Raw genomic sequence first — 16,524 nt, 5'->3', positions numbered from 1 at the left:
TATAATTATATATAAAATGGGATTTATTGTTACATATTTGTACATGTGCATGATATAACAACATAGTTTGATCAATATCATTCTCTAGTATTTTCTCTTTCCCTCCCTGCTGTACAAAATCTAAAAAAACAATTTTAAGGGGGTACCAGGGATTGAAGTCAGGGACACTCCAACAGTGAGTCACAACCCCAGCCCTATTTTAGATTTTATTTAGAGACAGGGTCTCACTGAGTTGCTTAAAGCCTTGCCATTGCTGAGACTGGCTTTGAACTCCCAGTCCTCCTGCCTCAGCCTACTGAGCCACTGTTCCTGCCAGAATTTTTAAATTTGACCTCCACACAAACCACAAAAATGTTAAATGTATCATAAAAATTATATAGCTTATTAATAAAAAAGAGCTAGTTTTGTTTTCCAAACAAGGACATCATTGTTAATCAGTTGTGCCTTATGAGTATATCTCAAATTGAGAACTGAACTAAAGATGTGTATTTTCAGTTGTCTTTATGTGATTTTTTTCCCCTATAATTCTATTCCTATGAACCCATTTCTGCAATGATTATTATGCCTGGCATTTCTTTTTTCCAAACTTAAAGTCTTCTTGTAAAAATCCCAAGAAAATGAAGAAAATGTAAAAAGCTGCAGCTGTCAGGAATAAAAGTACGATTTCCATTCTATTTAAATTTTTAAAGCTATCTTCTGACTCTCCTTAGGAAATTTTATCAATTTATTCATTCTCTGAATTATTCTACATATCAAAAAATATTAAAACAGTTTATCACATAAACCTATGAAACTTATAAATAAAAAATATACATATATATACACACACACACACACACACACACACACACCCCAAACTGTTAAGAGTAGTATTTTAATCCGGATACGTTGGCACATGCCTGTACTCCCAGAGGCTCAGAAGGCTGAGACAGGAGAATCAGGAGTTCAAATCCAGCCTCAGCAATGGGCAAGGCACTAAGCCTCTCAGGGAGACCCTGTCTCTAAATAAAATACAAAATTGGGCTGGGGATGTGGCTTAGTGGTTCAGTGCCCCTGAGTTCAATCCCCGGTACCAAAAATAAATAAGTAAGTAAATAAAAAAATAAGACAGGTTACTGATACAGAAGCAGAAAAGGAGAACACAGGATAGGTTGGTTCTGTGGACTGAGTCCAGAAAAAAAATAATGTTACAAAGGTTAACAGTTGTCAGCAGAATTTTGGTGTCAAGGACCAAGTAACCTCATTTAGATGATTAATGCTTATTATTTAAATTCTTCATAGTTTGAAACAAAAGGTGAGCTTAAGTTGGTAATTTAAGCTGAAAAATACATTTGGGATTGCTTATTCGATAGCAAACATGTAAAACAAGGGAACTGTGGTGGCAGAGAGGAAAGCTTTGAATTAGAAATAAATTTGAACTAAAACCAGAAGTCTAAAAATGATAGAATGATAAGGTTGTAAGGTTGGTGTTTTTGCTGTAAAATAGTTTTGAAATTGTTTTAAAAATTAGGATTGCAGACTGTTTTTAATTAAACTTTTTTCCCACCTTCAGTGGCCCTTCATCATAGCTGCTTACTGACAACTCTGTGGCCCCAAGGTTTTACTAGATACTCTTTTGTTTTACAGGTGTTTCAAGTGAAATTTTGCATTTTCTTTTTATGCTTTTTCTATAGCATAAAATATCTCCAATTATAGAATGAGAAATTTTTTTGTGTGATAAAATCTTTGCTTGATCAGCAAATAAGTAAAGTAAAAAAAACTCTACAGAAAATCTAGTTAACTTTGCCCTAGGAAATTTGAACTGCCATAGGGTGGGGGGGCACATGGACTTAATAATCACTAACACTAAGAGATAAAGAACAGCGATTCAGTCATTTCAGTGAAGAGCATTTGTAGGCAGGCACTGTATGTTAGCTCTTTGATTTTGTTATCACTAGACATCTGTATGGTATATTTATAGGGACTTTTGTATTTCAAAATATGCACTAGAATTATTGTTGCAGATCTTTTGACTGATTTATGGAAAAAAATAAAATAATAAATGTAGTGCTTCTTACCCTTGGTTCAATATAAGTGTTATTTTTAGAACCTTGTAGAACACAGGCATCTGTATTTTTTTTAAAGCTCCTTAGGGTATACAGTGGACAAATAGATTGAGAACATGAATCAAAGTACTGTAGATTGCAGTAGGAAGGAATCTAAAAGAAAGGAGACTGATTAAGAGGCTTTTATATTTAACTGATTTAGAACTGATAACAACCTGAATAGTAGTAGTGATCGTGAAAATAAAAACACAAATATTGTGAAGGTCAGAGTAAGGAGTTTTAGTGAGAGCAAAGGGAAAAAGACAAAGATAATGCCAGGATTTTTTGACTGAGAAAATGTTAATAGTAGCCATTAACATCCAGGAAATATGGAACGTGTATGTTTGAATAGGGTTGGGGATAAAGAGAATAAGGTAGACAGGCAGGTTGGCTTACTATATGGATGAGACAATGATTTAGTTTGGAATAGATTTTTTTGGGGAATTTAGGATTGGAAGCCCTCTACTTGGAGCTTAAGATTTGAGGGCAGATGATAATGTGTAACTGAGGACAGATCCTTGGAAGATATCAGTAGTTAGGATTTAAAAGAAGAAAGCAGAACTTTTGCTGAACAAAAGATTATTCCCAAAGATTTAGTTTCTACACTGCTAAGTGCTAACACAATAATAGAACTATACCCTTGGCTATTTATGCTTTATTTATAGCAAAGGTGCTAAAAGTGACAACCAGTAGTTCTCAACAGTGAAATATAACGTTGTTTAAGAAAATAGAGATATGCTTTGATTTTGAAAGATTTTCAGTCATTGCTTACTTAAGGGTAGTGATTTTGCATATGCCATATTTATATCATGCTTGCAGCTTTAAGTATCCAAGATACTGGTTCTTAGGTTTTAGTGAGCTCCAGAATCCTCTGGTGAAATTTTAAATGCTAATTTCTTTTTAATTAATTAAAAAGAAATGTATTACAATTTGTATTACAAATGTATTTAATTAATTAAAAAGAAATGTATTACAGCAGAATGTATTACAATTCTTATTATACATATAGAGCACAATTTTTCATATCTCTGGTTGTATACACAGTATATTCACACCAATCCGTGTCTTCGTATGTGTTTTTTGGATAATAATGTCCATCACATTCCACCATCATTTCTAACCCCTTGCTCCCTTCTTTCCCCTCCCACCCCTCTGCCTTATCTAGAGTTCCTGTATTCCTCCTATGCTCCCTCTCCCTACCCCACTATGAATCAGCCTCCTTATATCAGAAAAACGCTTGGCATTTGGTTTTGGGGGATTGGTTAACTTCACTTAGCATTAAATGCTGATTTCTAGGCCACCAGAAAGCATTCCATGGATTTGAGCTTGGAGCCTAGGAATTTGTGTATTTAATCATCTCTTGTATGATTCTAATGAAAATGCCCGCTTTTTGGAAAAAACACTAATCCCAAGATTTTTCTTAGAAAAACAAGGCACTTTGATGCAAAAGAATATGTTTTATCTTGTAAGCTGTAATTGAATTTTATATTCACTCCTTATTTGTGTTATCTAGAACCCAAGGGTGCTTTACCATTGAGTTACTTCCCCAACTTTCTTTATCTTTTGAGACAGGGTCTCTCTAAGTTGACCAAGCTGGCCTCAAACTTGAGAATGTCGTGCCTCAGCCTCTAAAGTAGCTGGGATTATAGGCATGCCCCACCATGCTGGGCCTACTTGTTTTTAAGGCACAATGTCCTTAGAAGTAGTTTTCTTTAAAATTCTCCATTGACACTTTTTACAAATTTATTGATTTCTTATTATTAGTTTTCAATTTTGTTGTTATTTCAATAGTGGAAATAGTACACATACATTGTTATTTAAATAATTCAGGCAAATTTATCACATAGTCCCTGTTATTCCACCTGTCTTTGCAATACTTTGTTAACTCAGAAAAATCCATCTAGGAATGGTGTCATATGCCTGTAACCCAGCTTCTTAGGAAAATTGAGGCAGGAGGATCACACCTGGAAACCACTCTGGGCAACTTCATAATACCCTTTCTCAAAAAAAAAAAAAAAAATTGAAAGGGCTATGGATATAAGTCAGTACATACCTAGTATGCATGAGACCCTGGGTTCAGTCACTAGGTCAACGAAGGAAGGAAGAAAGGAAGGATGAAATCCAGTCACCTTTTCTCTCTTAAATCTAAAGATTGTTTATCATATATAACCAAGATAAAAAATTAACCTAGGATATAAAGATCTATGTACATAGTATTTGTGAGAGCAATCTTATACATTATTCCAATTTTAATAATTGACGATTGTGTTGACCTTCCTATGTCATCAACTATTAATCCCTTGTGAAGATTAACTGTATAGATGTATGACTACACAGATATTTTGGATAGTTCTTTTGGAGTTACCATTTTTGTTTTGTTTTTTAAATATTGTTTAGTTGTCAATGGATCTTTATTTATTTATATGTGGTGCTGAGAATTGAACCCAGTGCCTCACACATGCTAGGCAAGTGCTCTACACTGAGCCACAACCACAGCCCCTGGAATTACCATTTTTATAAGTTATTGGCAATAACCAAAAGCAGCAGAATCCCAGCCTTCTTCAAGTTTCCATTTATATAGATATTCTTCTACTCACAAATGTTGTTTCAGGGAGGTGTTCACAAGTCCTTTTGCTGAAGGTTAAGTGTTACACTAATTAAGTGATCTGTGGAGTCAAACAATATCTATACAGTTAATCTTCACAAGGGAATAACAGATGATGACAATGGACCTGATATTTCTGGATTATCTCCATCTTTCTTACAGAGTATTAGTCAAAGACTTTTGCATGTTAAATTAGGTATTTTATCTAAATATGTTTATAATAAAAGGCTCTAATCCAAACAGAAAAGATATACTGGGAGCCAAATTGTGTTTGTAGATATTAAGTTTAATCCCTGAATTATTTTGTTTTTTAATCAAAGTTGACTCTAGTTCATCCCAGCCCTCATGGCTCTTTGTATTATTTCACCAGGCATTTGAGTTTATAACCTTGTCATAGACAATTGGTTTTGAGTCATAATATACAATGGGTTCATCTGGAGAGCCTTAGAATAAATAATCATTTCCTGCACTAGATCCTTCCATGAAATTTCTGGGTGATTCCAGTGTTCATCTAGCATTGATCTTGAGACCCACTGTCAGAAATCTAACAAATAATGCACTACAGAGATTAAATAATTGCATTTGACTGACAAATGTTCATTTGTTTGTGGTTAGTAGAATCATTATACTTTGCTCTATTGCATATCTTCATTCATAGCCTTAAAAGTTCATAAATTCAAAACTTGGAAAGAGAGGCAAGGTGCTGTAGTGTTTAGGAGCATAACGTTGAAAACTCTTTGAACTTGTTCCCACTCAGTCATGAGTTTCTCTACTTCCCTCATGTTAGAGAAAATGACCCTTGAAGGTACTTTAAACTTGACTTTGGTAATCTGGTTATCTACAGGTACAGCATCTTAAGGTCTATATTTGGAAATATGCCTAAGTCAATCAAATAAATTGTTTTGAATTTCCAAAGGTTCAAGATTTGTTTATGATACTCATCTTTGGGGGTTTCATTGTTGTTATCAATTGTTGGCTTGTTTAGAGAACCTGATGGATCTCAAATTTAATGTGCTCATCACACATAATTTTAAAAAATCTTTTAAAATTTGTTTTAATTAGTTATACATGACAGTAGAATGCATTTATGCACTTTGATTTATCATACATAGATAGGATATAATTTCTCATTTTTCTGGGTGTACATGTTGTAGAATCATATTGCTTATTCAGTCACATGTATACATAAAGTAATAATGTCTCTTCCGTTCTACTATCTTTCCTATCCCCACATTCCCTCCCCTTCCTTTACTTCCCTCTCTACCTAATCTAAGGTAACGCTATTATTCTCTAGTTCCCCCCCCCACACACACCTTATTGTGAATTGGCATTTGCATATTAGAGAAAACATTTGGCCTTTGTTTTTTTTGGGATTCACACATCATTTTCAAAACCTAAATTTATTGAGTTATATTTTATATACTTAAGATTGCATCCATTTAAAGTATATAATTTCATGAGTTTGAAGAGAAATTATGCACCTATGAAACCATTGTCACAGTCAATATAGAAAAGTATCATCACCTCAGTATTCCCTCATGTTCCTTTGTAGTCTTTCTCTATAGTCCCTGTCCTACTTATCTCTTGTTACTATAGTTTCATCTCCATCTTTAGAGTTTATGTACATAAAACTGCAGAACATTTTCTTTTACATTGAACCATTAGTGCATTGTTAATCTTTGGTGTTGAGGCTAAACTGCCAAGAATAATTATGTGCTTTTTTTTTTTTTAGGCAAATAAAAGATTGTATGTGTAAGAACACTTAAGATATCTGCTCCCTTAGCAAATTTCAAGTATATGTATCATAACCATGGTATACATTAGATCTTCTGAGCTTATTCATTTTATAAAGTTTGTACCCTTTGATAAACATCTGCCCCCTTGTTTCTTTGGCCCCTCCAACCCCTAACATTCACCACCCTACTCTCTGTTTCTCCAAGTTCTAATGTTTTATAAATTACATGTAACATTTTTCTGTCTGACATAATGACCTTCAAGTTCATTAACATTGTCAAAGTGGCAGGATTTTGTTCTTTTTAAAGACTAATGATCATTGTATATTTATGCACCATTATCTAAGTTATAGTATATCTTCTAAGAATAAGAATTAAGATAGAGATATTGAGAATAATAATAATATTTCTAGTGAATTTCTAAACATCAGATGATCCTCATGTATAAAAATGCACTAATCTTTGTACAACCTATTCTTCCTCCCACCCCCCTCCATCTACAGGTAACTTCCTGTCTGTTTTGTGTGGATACTAATCATTTTTCCTTAGGGTTATAGGTTTTTCAAAAAGATCTGTGTACTATTATCAAAAAACTTAATAGATGTGACTGTACTTCTGGCTCCACGTTTTTTATTGACAATAAGGCAAGAAAAAAATTGAAAAATTTTGATCAGCTTTAAACAATGGAATTTACAGAAAAATCATCTCTAACTTATTGTTTTTTTCTAAAACTTTCTGGTCTTTAAGAATAGTCATTATTTTGAAATGTTCAAATTTTACTGCTTTGGAGCTACTACTGTTGGTTGACAGCTATCTGCTGCCTTTTAAATTAACAACTAAATTTGACTTGTCTTTAATTTTGGTGTTTAATACATATTTCAAGTTTGGTAAAAATTTAAATATTTTCTGCATCAGCTTGATACCATGATTAAGTTCTGTAGTTTATAAAATATATAAGTCAAAAGTAGTCTTTGCTTTTTAATTTATGTATTCTAATGGGAAAATCACTCCTGATTTTAATAGAATATATATTGTAATAATGGTATTTGCATATATGGGGGAATTATAAGATGATCAACTGGCAGATAAAACCTCTCCAAAAAAAAAAAAAAAAAGGATGACTTCAGTTACATTTCAAAGGAAAAAAGAATTTGCTATACCAGATGGCAGGAGAGGGGTTAATTCATATGGGAAGATTAGTTTATCAAGGAGTTTCTGTGGTTAATGTAATTTAAGAACTTTTATAGAAATGTTCTTGAATGTATTAAGGACAGTTTTTGTTTCATGTTTCATTATATTTGATTTTTTACAAAGACAGTTACAAAGTCATAATAAATAATCATAAAATTATTAAAAATTTAACTTAAGATTAGTGAGTGTACTATTTCTTTTTTCCTAGTTGTCACTGTCTTTATAGGCAGTAACTCTTTATTCTCTTGTGAACATATAATGTGGTGAAAGTGAGTTTAGTCAGTAATTATGGTATTATTTTGATGTAGGACCAGGATTCAGAATAATTCGGTTCATTGGTTTCCAGATTGAACTTAAAGTTGACAAGTTGGCATCACTCCTTTTTAAAAGTATGAGTTAGATTTTTTTTAAAATAAGTATTGCAAAATGTAAATATAGCGAAAATACAATAAATATAAGTCATGTTAATGTGGCTTTTGTTCAAGAATTTTGAAGGCAATTAGACAACTTTATCTTTTAGACTGGGCAGAGTTTTAAGTTAGTTTTAAAACTGTGTGTTTGAACAAGTGATTGCTGATTCCTTCTCTAAATTTATTCTTCTAGTTTGGCTGTGGAGTGTTTATTAACTTTTAAGTTGCAGAACATATTTTTTAAATTGTGCTTTCTAAGTAATTTTTGAATTCTCTGTAGTTAGGCAAAGTAAAATGTATATACTTGTTGGAGATCATTCTTATTCTCTCTCTTGTGAAATTGGATTATATTAAAATTAAGTATTTCTGTTAATTAAAACCTGATATTAAAAATAAATATTGAAGCCATATATTGAGAGAATACATGTCTTTATATGTGAAAAAGGTAGAAATATGTAATATGAATATATAAATACCCTTCTACAAATCATTTCATTTCAAAAATAAGAAATAACTTATCAGCCTGAAGGTACCTGATCTCAGCTGTTCTAAGACACATTTTTTTCAATGATGCCTGTAAAAGAAAAATGGGTAAAAAATAGGGGGGGGGGTCATGATTTTGAGTTATTCACAAGTGTCATCATGTTAAAGAATGACTAATTATTGATTTGTTGAGAACTAGGGTTATAACTTGAATACTTAAAACATTACTTGTAGTGCATTCACTAGACCTTTGAGCAGAACTCAGGAAGCTCTAGTTCCTCATTTTCTTTCTGATAATGAAAAGTATTTTCATTTTATGTGAGACAATCTTATATACACACACACACACACATACACATATATACATATTTGGCTAAGTTAGCAGAGGGATTTCCTATACATACTGGGCTCTCTTTAACCATTAACTTTTTTGGTGTTTAGAACCCAAATCATAGACTATTTTGAAATTACTTTGCTTAAAGGTTGAATACATTATTTTGAATATTGTAAAACTCTAATAGCCTTTTTGAAAAACTTAATTTTTCCCATGTTGTTTTGTTTTAAAATTTTCATTTATTCACAATTATACCTCACTAAGCTTCCTAGGTATTCCAGAAATAGATTTTTCTTATAACTAAGGGGCATACTTATAACTATTTTTGATCAATTCTATAACTGCCAGACATGTAACATAATGCATACCTAGTAGCTGGAATTTGATACATTTTTGTTGAATAAATACTTGAATACAAAGTTCTGTGTCCTGGATGTCATATGGGACACAAGAAACATTAAGTTTGTGGCTCTTTTATTATATTATTTACTATATTTTATTTACTTGTTTTTCCCGTTCCTTTGATTGCTAGTGCCTGCTCATTAGATTTATTATTCTCTATAGTGCTTAATAGAGTATTTTTTGAGCAAGCCTATTGAAAAGAATAAAAATGTATTAAATTGCTTTGTTCTCAATTGTATATTTAAGTGTACATTTACAATCAACAATTTTCAGGGTCAGTACACATTGTGCAGAGTCTCTACTGTTAATGAAAACATTAAAAATTGAAGTTGTATATAATTAGTTTCAACTGAATAAGCCTACAAAGTTTGAATTCTTCCTTAAAACATTAAAGGAGCCAACGGTAAGTCTTAAAACTCCAGTTTTGTGGACTGGAAAAGTTTTGTGGAGTGGGTAAAAAACAGAGGTTGTTTAAAAAGCTATAAAGCAGTAGTTTCTGTATATTTACAGTTGTTTTTGTATCTTTTAGCCAGTTGGTAATTATAGAATAAATTGAGTTTCAATATACCATATGCAGTAGAATGGCAAGAACTCTAGAAATTTGTAGTGCCTTTTGATACCCCATGTATCCTTGATCCTCAGCTGTGGTAGACAGACACTGAACTGGGTCACTAGCCCTAATAGTGTTCCAGATTAAAAGTGTCTGTCTTTTCTGTTCTTCCTTTCTCTAACACTGCTGAAGCCAATGAGTCCCCTTATTCAGTACCTATGTGCAGACTTGAATGTTGTTAACAATCCTTGGTTCTCATGTATAGGAACTGGTAATTAAATACTTCAGCTTCCCATCTTTTAGGTGCACAGTCCCAGAAGCATTATGTATGCTTCTTAGTCATTCACAGCAGCAACTTCAGTAATGTACCCTTGTGCTGTTAATTTTATCTCTCTTCTGGTCTTTCTATGTACTTTCTCACTCCTGTTGCTTAGAGTTATCTCCCAGATATAACTACTTTTAATCAAGTCTTTGTCTTCAGTTGTATTTTTTATATAATCTAAAGTAAGTCTATCAGAAAGAAAATCCATTTGTGTTAAACATATCTTTTCTGAAATGTATTTTATCATATAACTTTTGTTTAACTTATATAATATGTACTTTATATAGGGCTGTAAAAAAAAGTTCAAACAAAGGGCCTTCTAGAGTTGATACTGATCTTAACAAAACATAACATGCCTTTCAAATTATACTGTACCTCAAATCTGATGGGTAAAGTTAAGAATAGTGTTATGAATTATCATAGGTTTATGAAAGAACCATTAATCAAAACATTGTTTGAGGACATCCTGTACCTCTCCAGAGATTTGACAGCTACATCTCAAAGATGTTGCTAAAATTGAGGTATTTTTGAGAATTTAGAAAAAAAAATTGCTTGTTTTTAGTTGACAGATAATGCCAGTATATGGTATAAAAAAATTGAGAGCCCTATCATTATACAAATATTAATGATTAATGGAAATGTCATTATATAAATGCATAATATACACTATTTGAGGTTTAAACTTTTAATTTAGGCTGAGACTGGTACCACAATCATTTTAATTGAGTAATGTGTATATGAGGGAGTGTTTGTACCCATACTTCTCTTTCTTGACTTAAACTAGAAGGCTAATAGTTGATTTTCAACTCAGGACTTATTAGGCTGAGAGCCTAAAATAGCCAGGTAATGGGATTAATTGGAAGTTTTTCAAATTAGTTTAGATGTGTCAATTGTTACTGTAATTCATTTTCTATTAAAAAAACCTCTTTAAGCTGAAATTCAATAATTTTGCTCGGAGAAAGAGCTGTGGCATAATGACCATCTCTCCATTTAGTTCTGTTCTTTTTTGTTTTGGTACTGGACCTGGAGGTTCTTTTCCACTGAACCACATCCCCAGCTTTTTTTTATCTATCTATCCATCTATCTGTCTGTCTATCTATTTATGTTGAGAGGGTCTTAGTAAGCTGCTTAGGGTCTCACTGATTTGCTGAGGCTGGTCTCAAACCTGTAGTCCTCCTCTCTCAGCCTCCTGAGTCACTGAGATTACAGGTGTGCTCCTCCTCTCACCCAGCATCTCTTTACATTTTTCAGTTGGTTCTGGCAAGACATGTCTGTATCTGAAGACATTGAGTGAATCTACACTGATAATTTTTGTTTATTCTTTACCTTTAAAGCTGTGTTAATATTCTTTGGACAAACCATTCCCCAGCCGTTCTTTATCAGTCTTCATTGTGATGTTTCAAATCTTATATTAAATGTAATGACTGATTTAATTTTCTAAAACAGTGGTAGCTGAATAGGTAATGTAATCAGCTTATAGTTTTTATTTAGAACACTTGTAATAGCTAAAAACTTTGGAGAAACTTCTAAAATACTTTCTTCTAAGCAACATTTTTGCCTTAGGATTATAATTCTTTACAGTAAGTCTAAGAGCAAGTCCAGCTGTGTGAATAAAAATATTTACTTGTTTGTTAATTTATATTGTTATCTAACCTTTATACAAGGAACTGATAAGCATATAGAGAAACAGTTTTAAGTGTTTCTGCCCTGTTCCTGCAAGGTCATAGAAAAAATAATGTTTGACTGCCCATTCACCTATTGTCAACTATCAGTGTATCTTTAGTTTATGAACCAATAACTCATATATTGATATAAATTTTATTATGTTTGATTTACAAATCCATCCATTCAAAATGGTAAAATTATCAAATCATCATAATACAAATGATGATTCTATTTACACAAAGGAACTTTTAAAATATGTTTAAAACTTTTAAATTTTAGTGAAATTAGATTATACGTGTTTAAGCAAGATTAATTCATTTAGTATTTTTTCCTTTGTTTTTAGTGGGAGATTTTGATAAGATCTGGCGAGAACACTGTGAAGATGAAGAAACACTTTGTGAATATGCTGTTGCAATGAAAAATTTGGCAGATAATCATTGGGCAAAAACCTGTGAAGGTGAAGGTCGCATTGAATGGTGTTGTAGGTGAGTGTTCTTATGAACTAATATTTTTGATTTCTGATGTATTCTTTTAATTTTTTACTCTAAGTGATGTTATGTATAATTTATTGTACCAAAATGGAAAACTAGAAATACTATAAAACAGGCATACAACTATAATGCACCAATAAAAAATGTGGAATGAATAACAAAAAAAAGATGTTGTCGTTTAAACGACCTTTTTTCTCACTTGCTTTACTTTTCCTAGGTTTATTTCTTTTTTTCAGTGAAAATGTTTTTTGTTGACATAAAATTTATTTTTCTGTTGAAATTTTTGAAATGTGATTTTTAAATATGGTAACATTTGAACATTAAGATGGAAAATTTAATAAGACATTTAATAATTTTAATAAGATTTAAACATTTTAAAATAGAAAAGAAAGGACTTAATACTTCACTCATGCATAATAAGTTATAGAATAGAAATTTCTTTAGATAACTAATATTTGGATTCAGTAAAAGTGAATATTTTGATATTTAAAAACATACCAAAAATTTTAGAATTCTGAATTTTTGTTGTATAATTCCGTGTATTTTAGCATTTATATAGACTTTGGATGTTTGTTTTCTTAAAATGTAAATTCTACTGTTAAAAAAAAATCAGAAAATGAACTGGTCACATTCTTTTAATGTAGCACAATTATAAGAAAAGATTATATACTGACTGAATTTAAAAATGAATTCCCAGGAAATAAAACATCATCCTTTTTCATGAATAATAAATTTATGATGGCTTCCAGTTTAAATTTCCTTTCAATTATTTTTTATTTAAAAAGTTTTAATCTTATTTTAAAACTATGAAATAATATTTCATTTATTCAAAATATAAAAATTCTTTCATTTGTTTATTTAATAAATATTTAGCAACTGTCTACCAGTCACATTATAGGTACTGAGAGTACAAAATCAACTGAATACACAAAATCCTTGCCCTCATGGCACTTACATGCTAGTAGGGGTGAGAGTCAAGAAAAAAACCCATTAATTAAATATATAATAGGTCAGAAAATAGTAAGTTCTGTGAGAAAAATAAAACAAGGGGGGGAAAAAACCACAGTTTTAAGTAGGATCTAGAGAAAAGATCTCACTGACATGATACATGCAAAAGCCATGGAAGAGGTCAGAGAGAAAATCAGCCCTAACACTTCCAAAGGCCTTGAGGCAGAAGGATGCTGGCATATTTCACAAACAGCACAGACACTAATGTGGCTAGAGGAGAATGCGGGGGGCACTGGGTGGTGGTGGTGGTAGTAGAAAATAAGATAATAAACAGCTTGATTTTGTAGACTATTGTGAAAATACTGGCTTTTATTCTGAGTGAAAGAAGTCATTGGATGTTTTGACAAGAGAAAAGACATTTTATTAACTTTTTACAGTGTGTCAAAAATTTGTAAGAATTAATTTCTGTGTTACGATTATTGGATAGGAATGGTAAAGGTGTAAGGCAACCAGTTAGAAGATTGCTGCACTAATCAAGGCAATAATCAAGTTAGAGTTGAATAGTTTTCTTGGAAAATGAGATAGTGAATTGATAGCACAGTGTACTAGAATTAATGTTCAAATAAGTATACTGACTCAAGAGGGGCAAGGGAGATGATGATGTATACACTGAGGTGATTCTGATGATCAGGTAAGAAAGGAGTTAACAATATCAAGAGAGTGAGAGCAGTGAGGAGGTGATAATGGTGGGTTGTGGAGTCAGAAAACTGTGAATTGAACTAAGGAAGGAGCCAAAAAACAGGAGATGGGATGCTTGAAATTATATGATTTAATTTGCTTGGTTATAGAGAGAAAACAATTATAAATCTGTTCTACACATTATACATTTTCTTCATCAAGCTAAAAAACAAAATAAAGTGTACTATAAAGCCAAGAATTTCCCTTGAAACAGAAAAAAAATAATGTAATCCTATCAAGAAATCAACACTGTTACTGTCTAAGTCCATCATTTTTGGCTTTTAATAATATTTCTTTTAAATTAGTATTCTGATATAGCAGGCAAGCCCTCAGACTTTACTTTTTAAATGGACTCTGATACATGGTAGTCTCATAGGAGCATTCATTGTTATCTTCTACTTGTATAATGAATTATACTTCCCTCTTTTCTCCCTCCCTTGGATTTGTTTTATCAAGAATTATTGTATCTGCATGTGTTCTGAAACAGGTCACTTTTAGGGCAAACTGGTAAAAAAAAAATTCAGATAAAACTGCTGAAAAAGGAATAAGATATGTTAATAAATGTGCATATTACATATTTAGAATATGGTATCTTCTGCAGAACTTACATTTGTCCAAAGAGTGTTATGAATAAGGTTCAGTGGAACATGCCTGTAATCCCAGTGACTTGGGAGGCTGAGACAGGAGAATTGCAAGTTGGAAGCAAGCCTCAGCAATTTAGCAAGACCCCAAGTAACTTGGCGAGATCCTTTCTCAAAATAAAAAAAAATTTTTAAAGGATTTGGGTTGTAGATCAGTGGTAAAGTGCTCCCTTGGTTAAATCCCTAGCGCCAAACAAAACAAAACAAAACAAAAATAAAAAGAGTTTTGGACAACAGAAACAAAAACTTAAAGAGATGTAACTCTTAAGTACAATGTATTAGGCCCAACTGGATTTAGAAAAAAATTACAAATTATAGAATACATATGTGTATGCATACACACATAAGCACACACACACAGTGGGAAAATATCTTAAGACAAATTATAATAAGTTCAGTTTAAATCCAAAGCTACTTTGAGCAAAAAGACTTTGAAGCAATATTGAATTTTGAAATTTGAATTGTATAATTTTAACTTGAATTATATGCAATTCCTTTCTTCATCGATAATTCTAAGAGAACAGTTTCACTTCAAGAGCTAAAGTAGGTTTTTAAAAAAGCATTGGACAAAAGTCTGCTTAAAACTTAGTATACACAGCATATTTGTGTATTTGTAGTTATACTTAAAATTTTATTGATATTTGGTATGTGAGCTAAGCCTCATTGACATTTCCCTGCTAAGATTTTGTTGACTATTTAGCTACAAGAATTCAATATAGGATTTCCTTTGTAAGAATAATAAAATTTAATATGTACTGTGAAGTAATTAAAAACCAGAAAAAAATATCAGGCACAGTGATATATACCTATAATCCAGCTACTGAGAAGACTGAGGCAGGATGCCAGCCTGGGCAATTTAGCAAGACCCTGTTTAAAAAGGTCTGGGGATGTAGCTCAGTGGAGAATGCTTTCCTGTCATGCATAAGACCCTAGAGTCAACCCCAGTACAGAGAAAGAAAAAAAAAAAAGTACAGATACACCTATATCTTCTATAAATCAGTTTGTTATCTCTACACACAGAAAAACATAAACACACTCTTTCCTGAACAGTTTGAGTTGAGATAACATTTCATTTCTCATCACATCTTCTAAGAAAGAAATTTTTCTAAATAATCACAGTAGCATCATTACATTATATAATAATTTACTAATTTCCTAAAATAGCTAGTTCATAAAATCCAATTAGGGCTCATTCATCATACTCGATAGTTACATCTCTTTAAATTCTTTTTGTTGGTTTACATGACACTTTTTGGGCAAATGTTGTTAGTTCTGTAGAAGATCCTACCTTGTGTATTTTGAGATTGTTGATTTAAACTGGTTAAGAGCACTGTTCAAATAATCTGTCTTTTCACTTCTTTTGGGCTTATTGTATCACCAACACAGATGTTTATAATATAGCTTTCTTTTCTCAATTTTTTTATGATAATTATTTGACTCTTTAGATTTTTTTAAATTAAGTTCTCTGTATTCTTATTGATGTAGTTTATTTCCTGTTTTGTTTAAACAGATTTATAGTAGTTACTTTTAAGGCCATCTCTGCTTATTTTAACAGTCTTCTGTGTTACTTCCCTTCACATACTTGTAAATAGACTTCTGGAGGGAATTAGGAAGAGAATGGAGAGAATTCTGGCTATATTTGGGTTTCTTAAATATTCCAGTCTGTCACTTCGGCTAAACATCGTTCAAAAGCTCTGTTGGTTTCCTTTTAATCCAACAGACTCCAATAACCCTGGAAGGCTCTGTCCTTTACTTTATTGCTCCTGTATTATTTCAACAAATGCCCCTAGTGGCTGTTGTCTCTTTAGGAAAGGCTAACAGTTAGATTCCTTTAGATCTTTTGTATCCTTATCTCTCTTGATTTCTTTTTAAAAGATTATTTTTTTTCCAGTTACAGAAGACCTAGGGGATTGTTGTGATTATCTAT

General features: G+C 31.9%; 1 protein-coding gene across 2 annotated transcripts in view; it reads left to right on the top strand.

Moving 5' to 3' along the window:
• The window catches only part of Samtor (S-adenosylmethionine sensor upstream of mTORC1), an 84,577-nt gene that overhangs the window by 3,788 nt on the left and 64,265 nt on the right, over positions 1 to 16,524 (top strand). For both annotated transcript variants that reach the window (XM_026380903.2, XM_026380904.2), the window contains exon 2: positions 12,123 to 12,264. In XM_026380903.2, the coding sequence (XP_026236688.2) occupies positions 12,123 to 12,264 (142 nt within the window). The remainder of the gene's footprint in view (positions 1 to 12,122; positions 12,265 to 16,524) is intronic.

The sequence above is a fragment of the Urocitellus parryii genome, chromosome 3 (genome assembly GCF_045843805.1).
Source record: "Urocitellus parryii isolate mUroPar1 chromosome 3, mUroPar1.hap1, whole genome shotgun sequence".
NCBI classification, from domain to species: domain Eukaryota; kingdom Metazoa; phylum Chordata; class Mammalia; order Rodentia; family Sciuridae; genus Urocitellus; species Urocitellus parryii.
The sequence above is the reverse complement of the archived record's forward strand: the minus strand, read 5'-3'. Positions and strand labels throughout refer to the sequence as shown.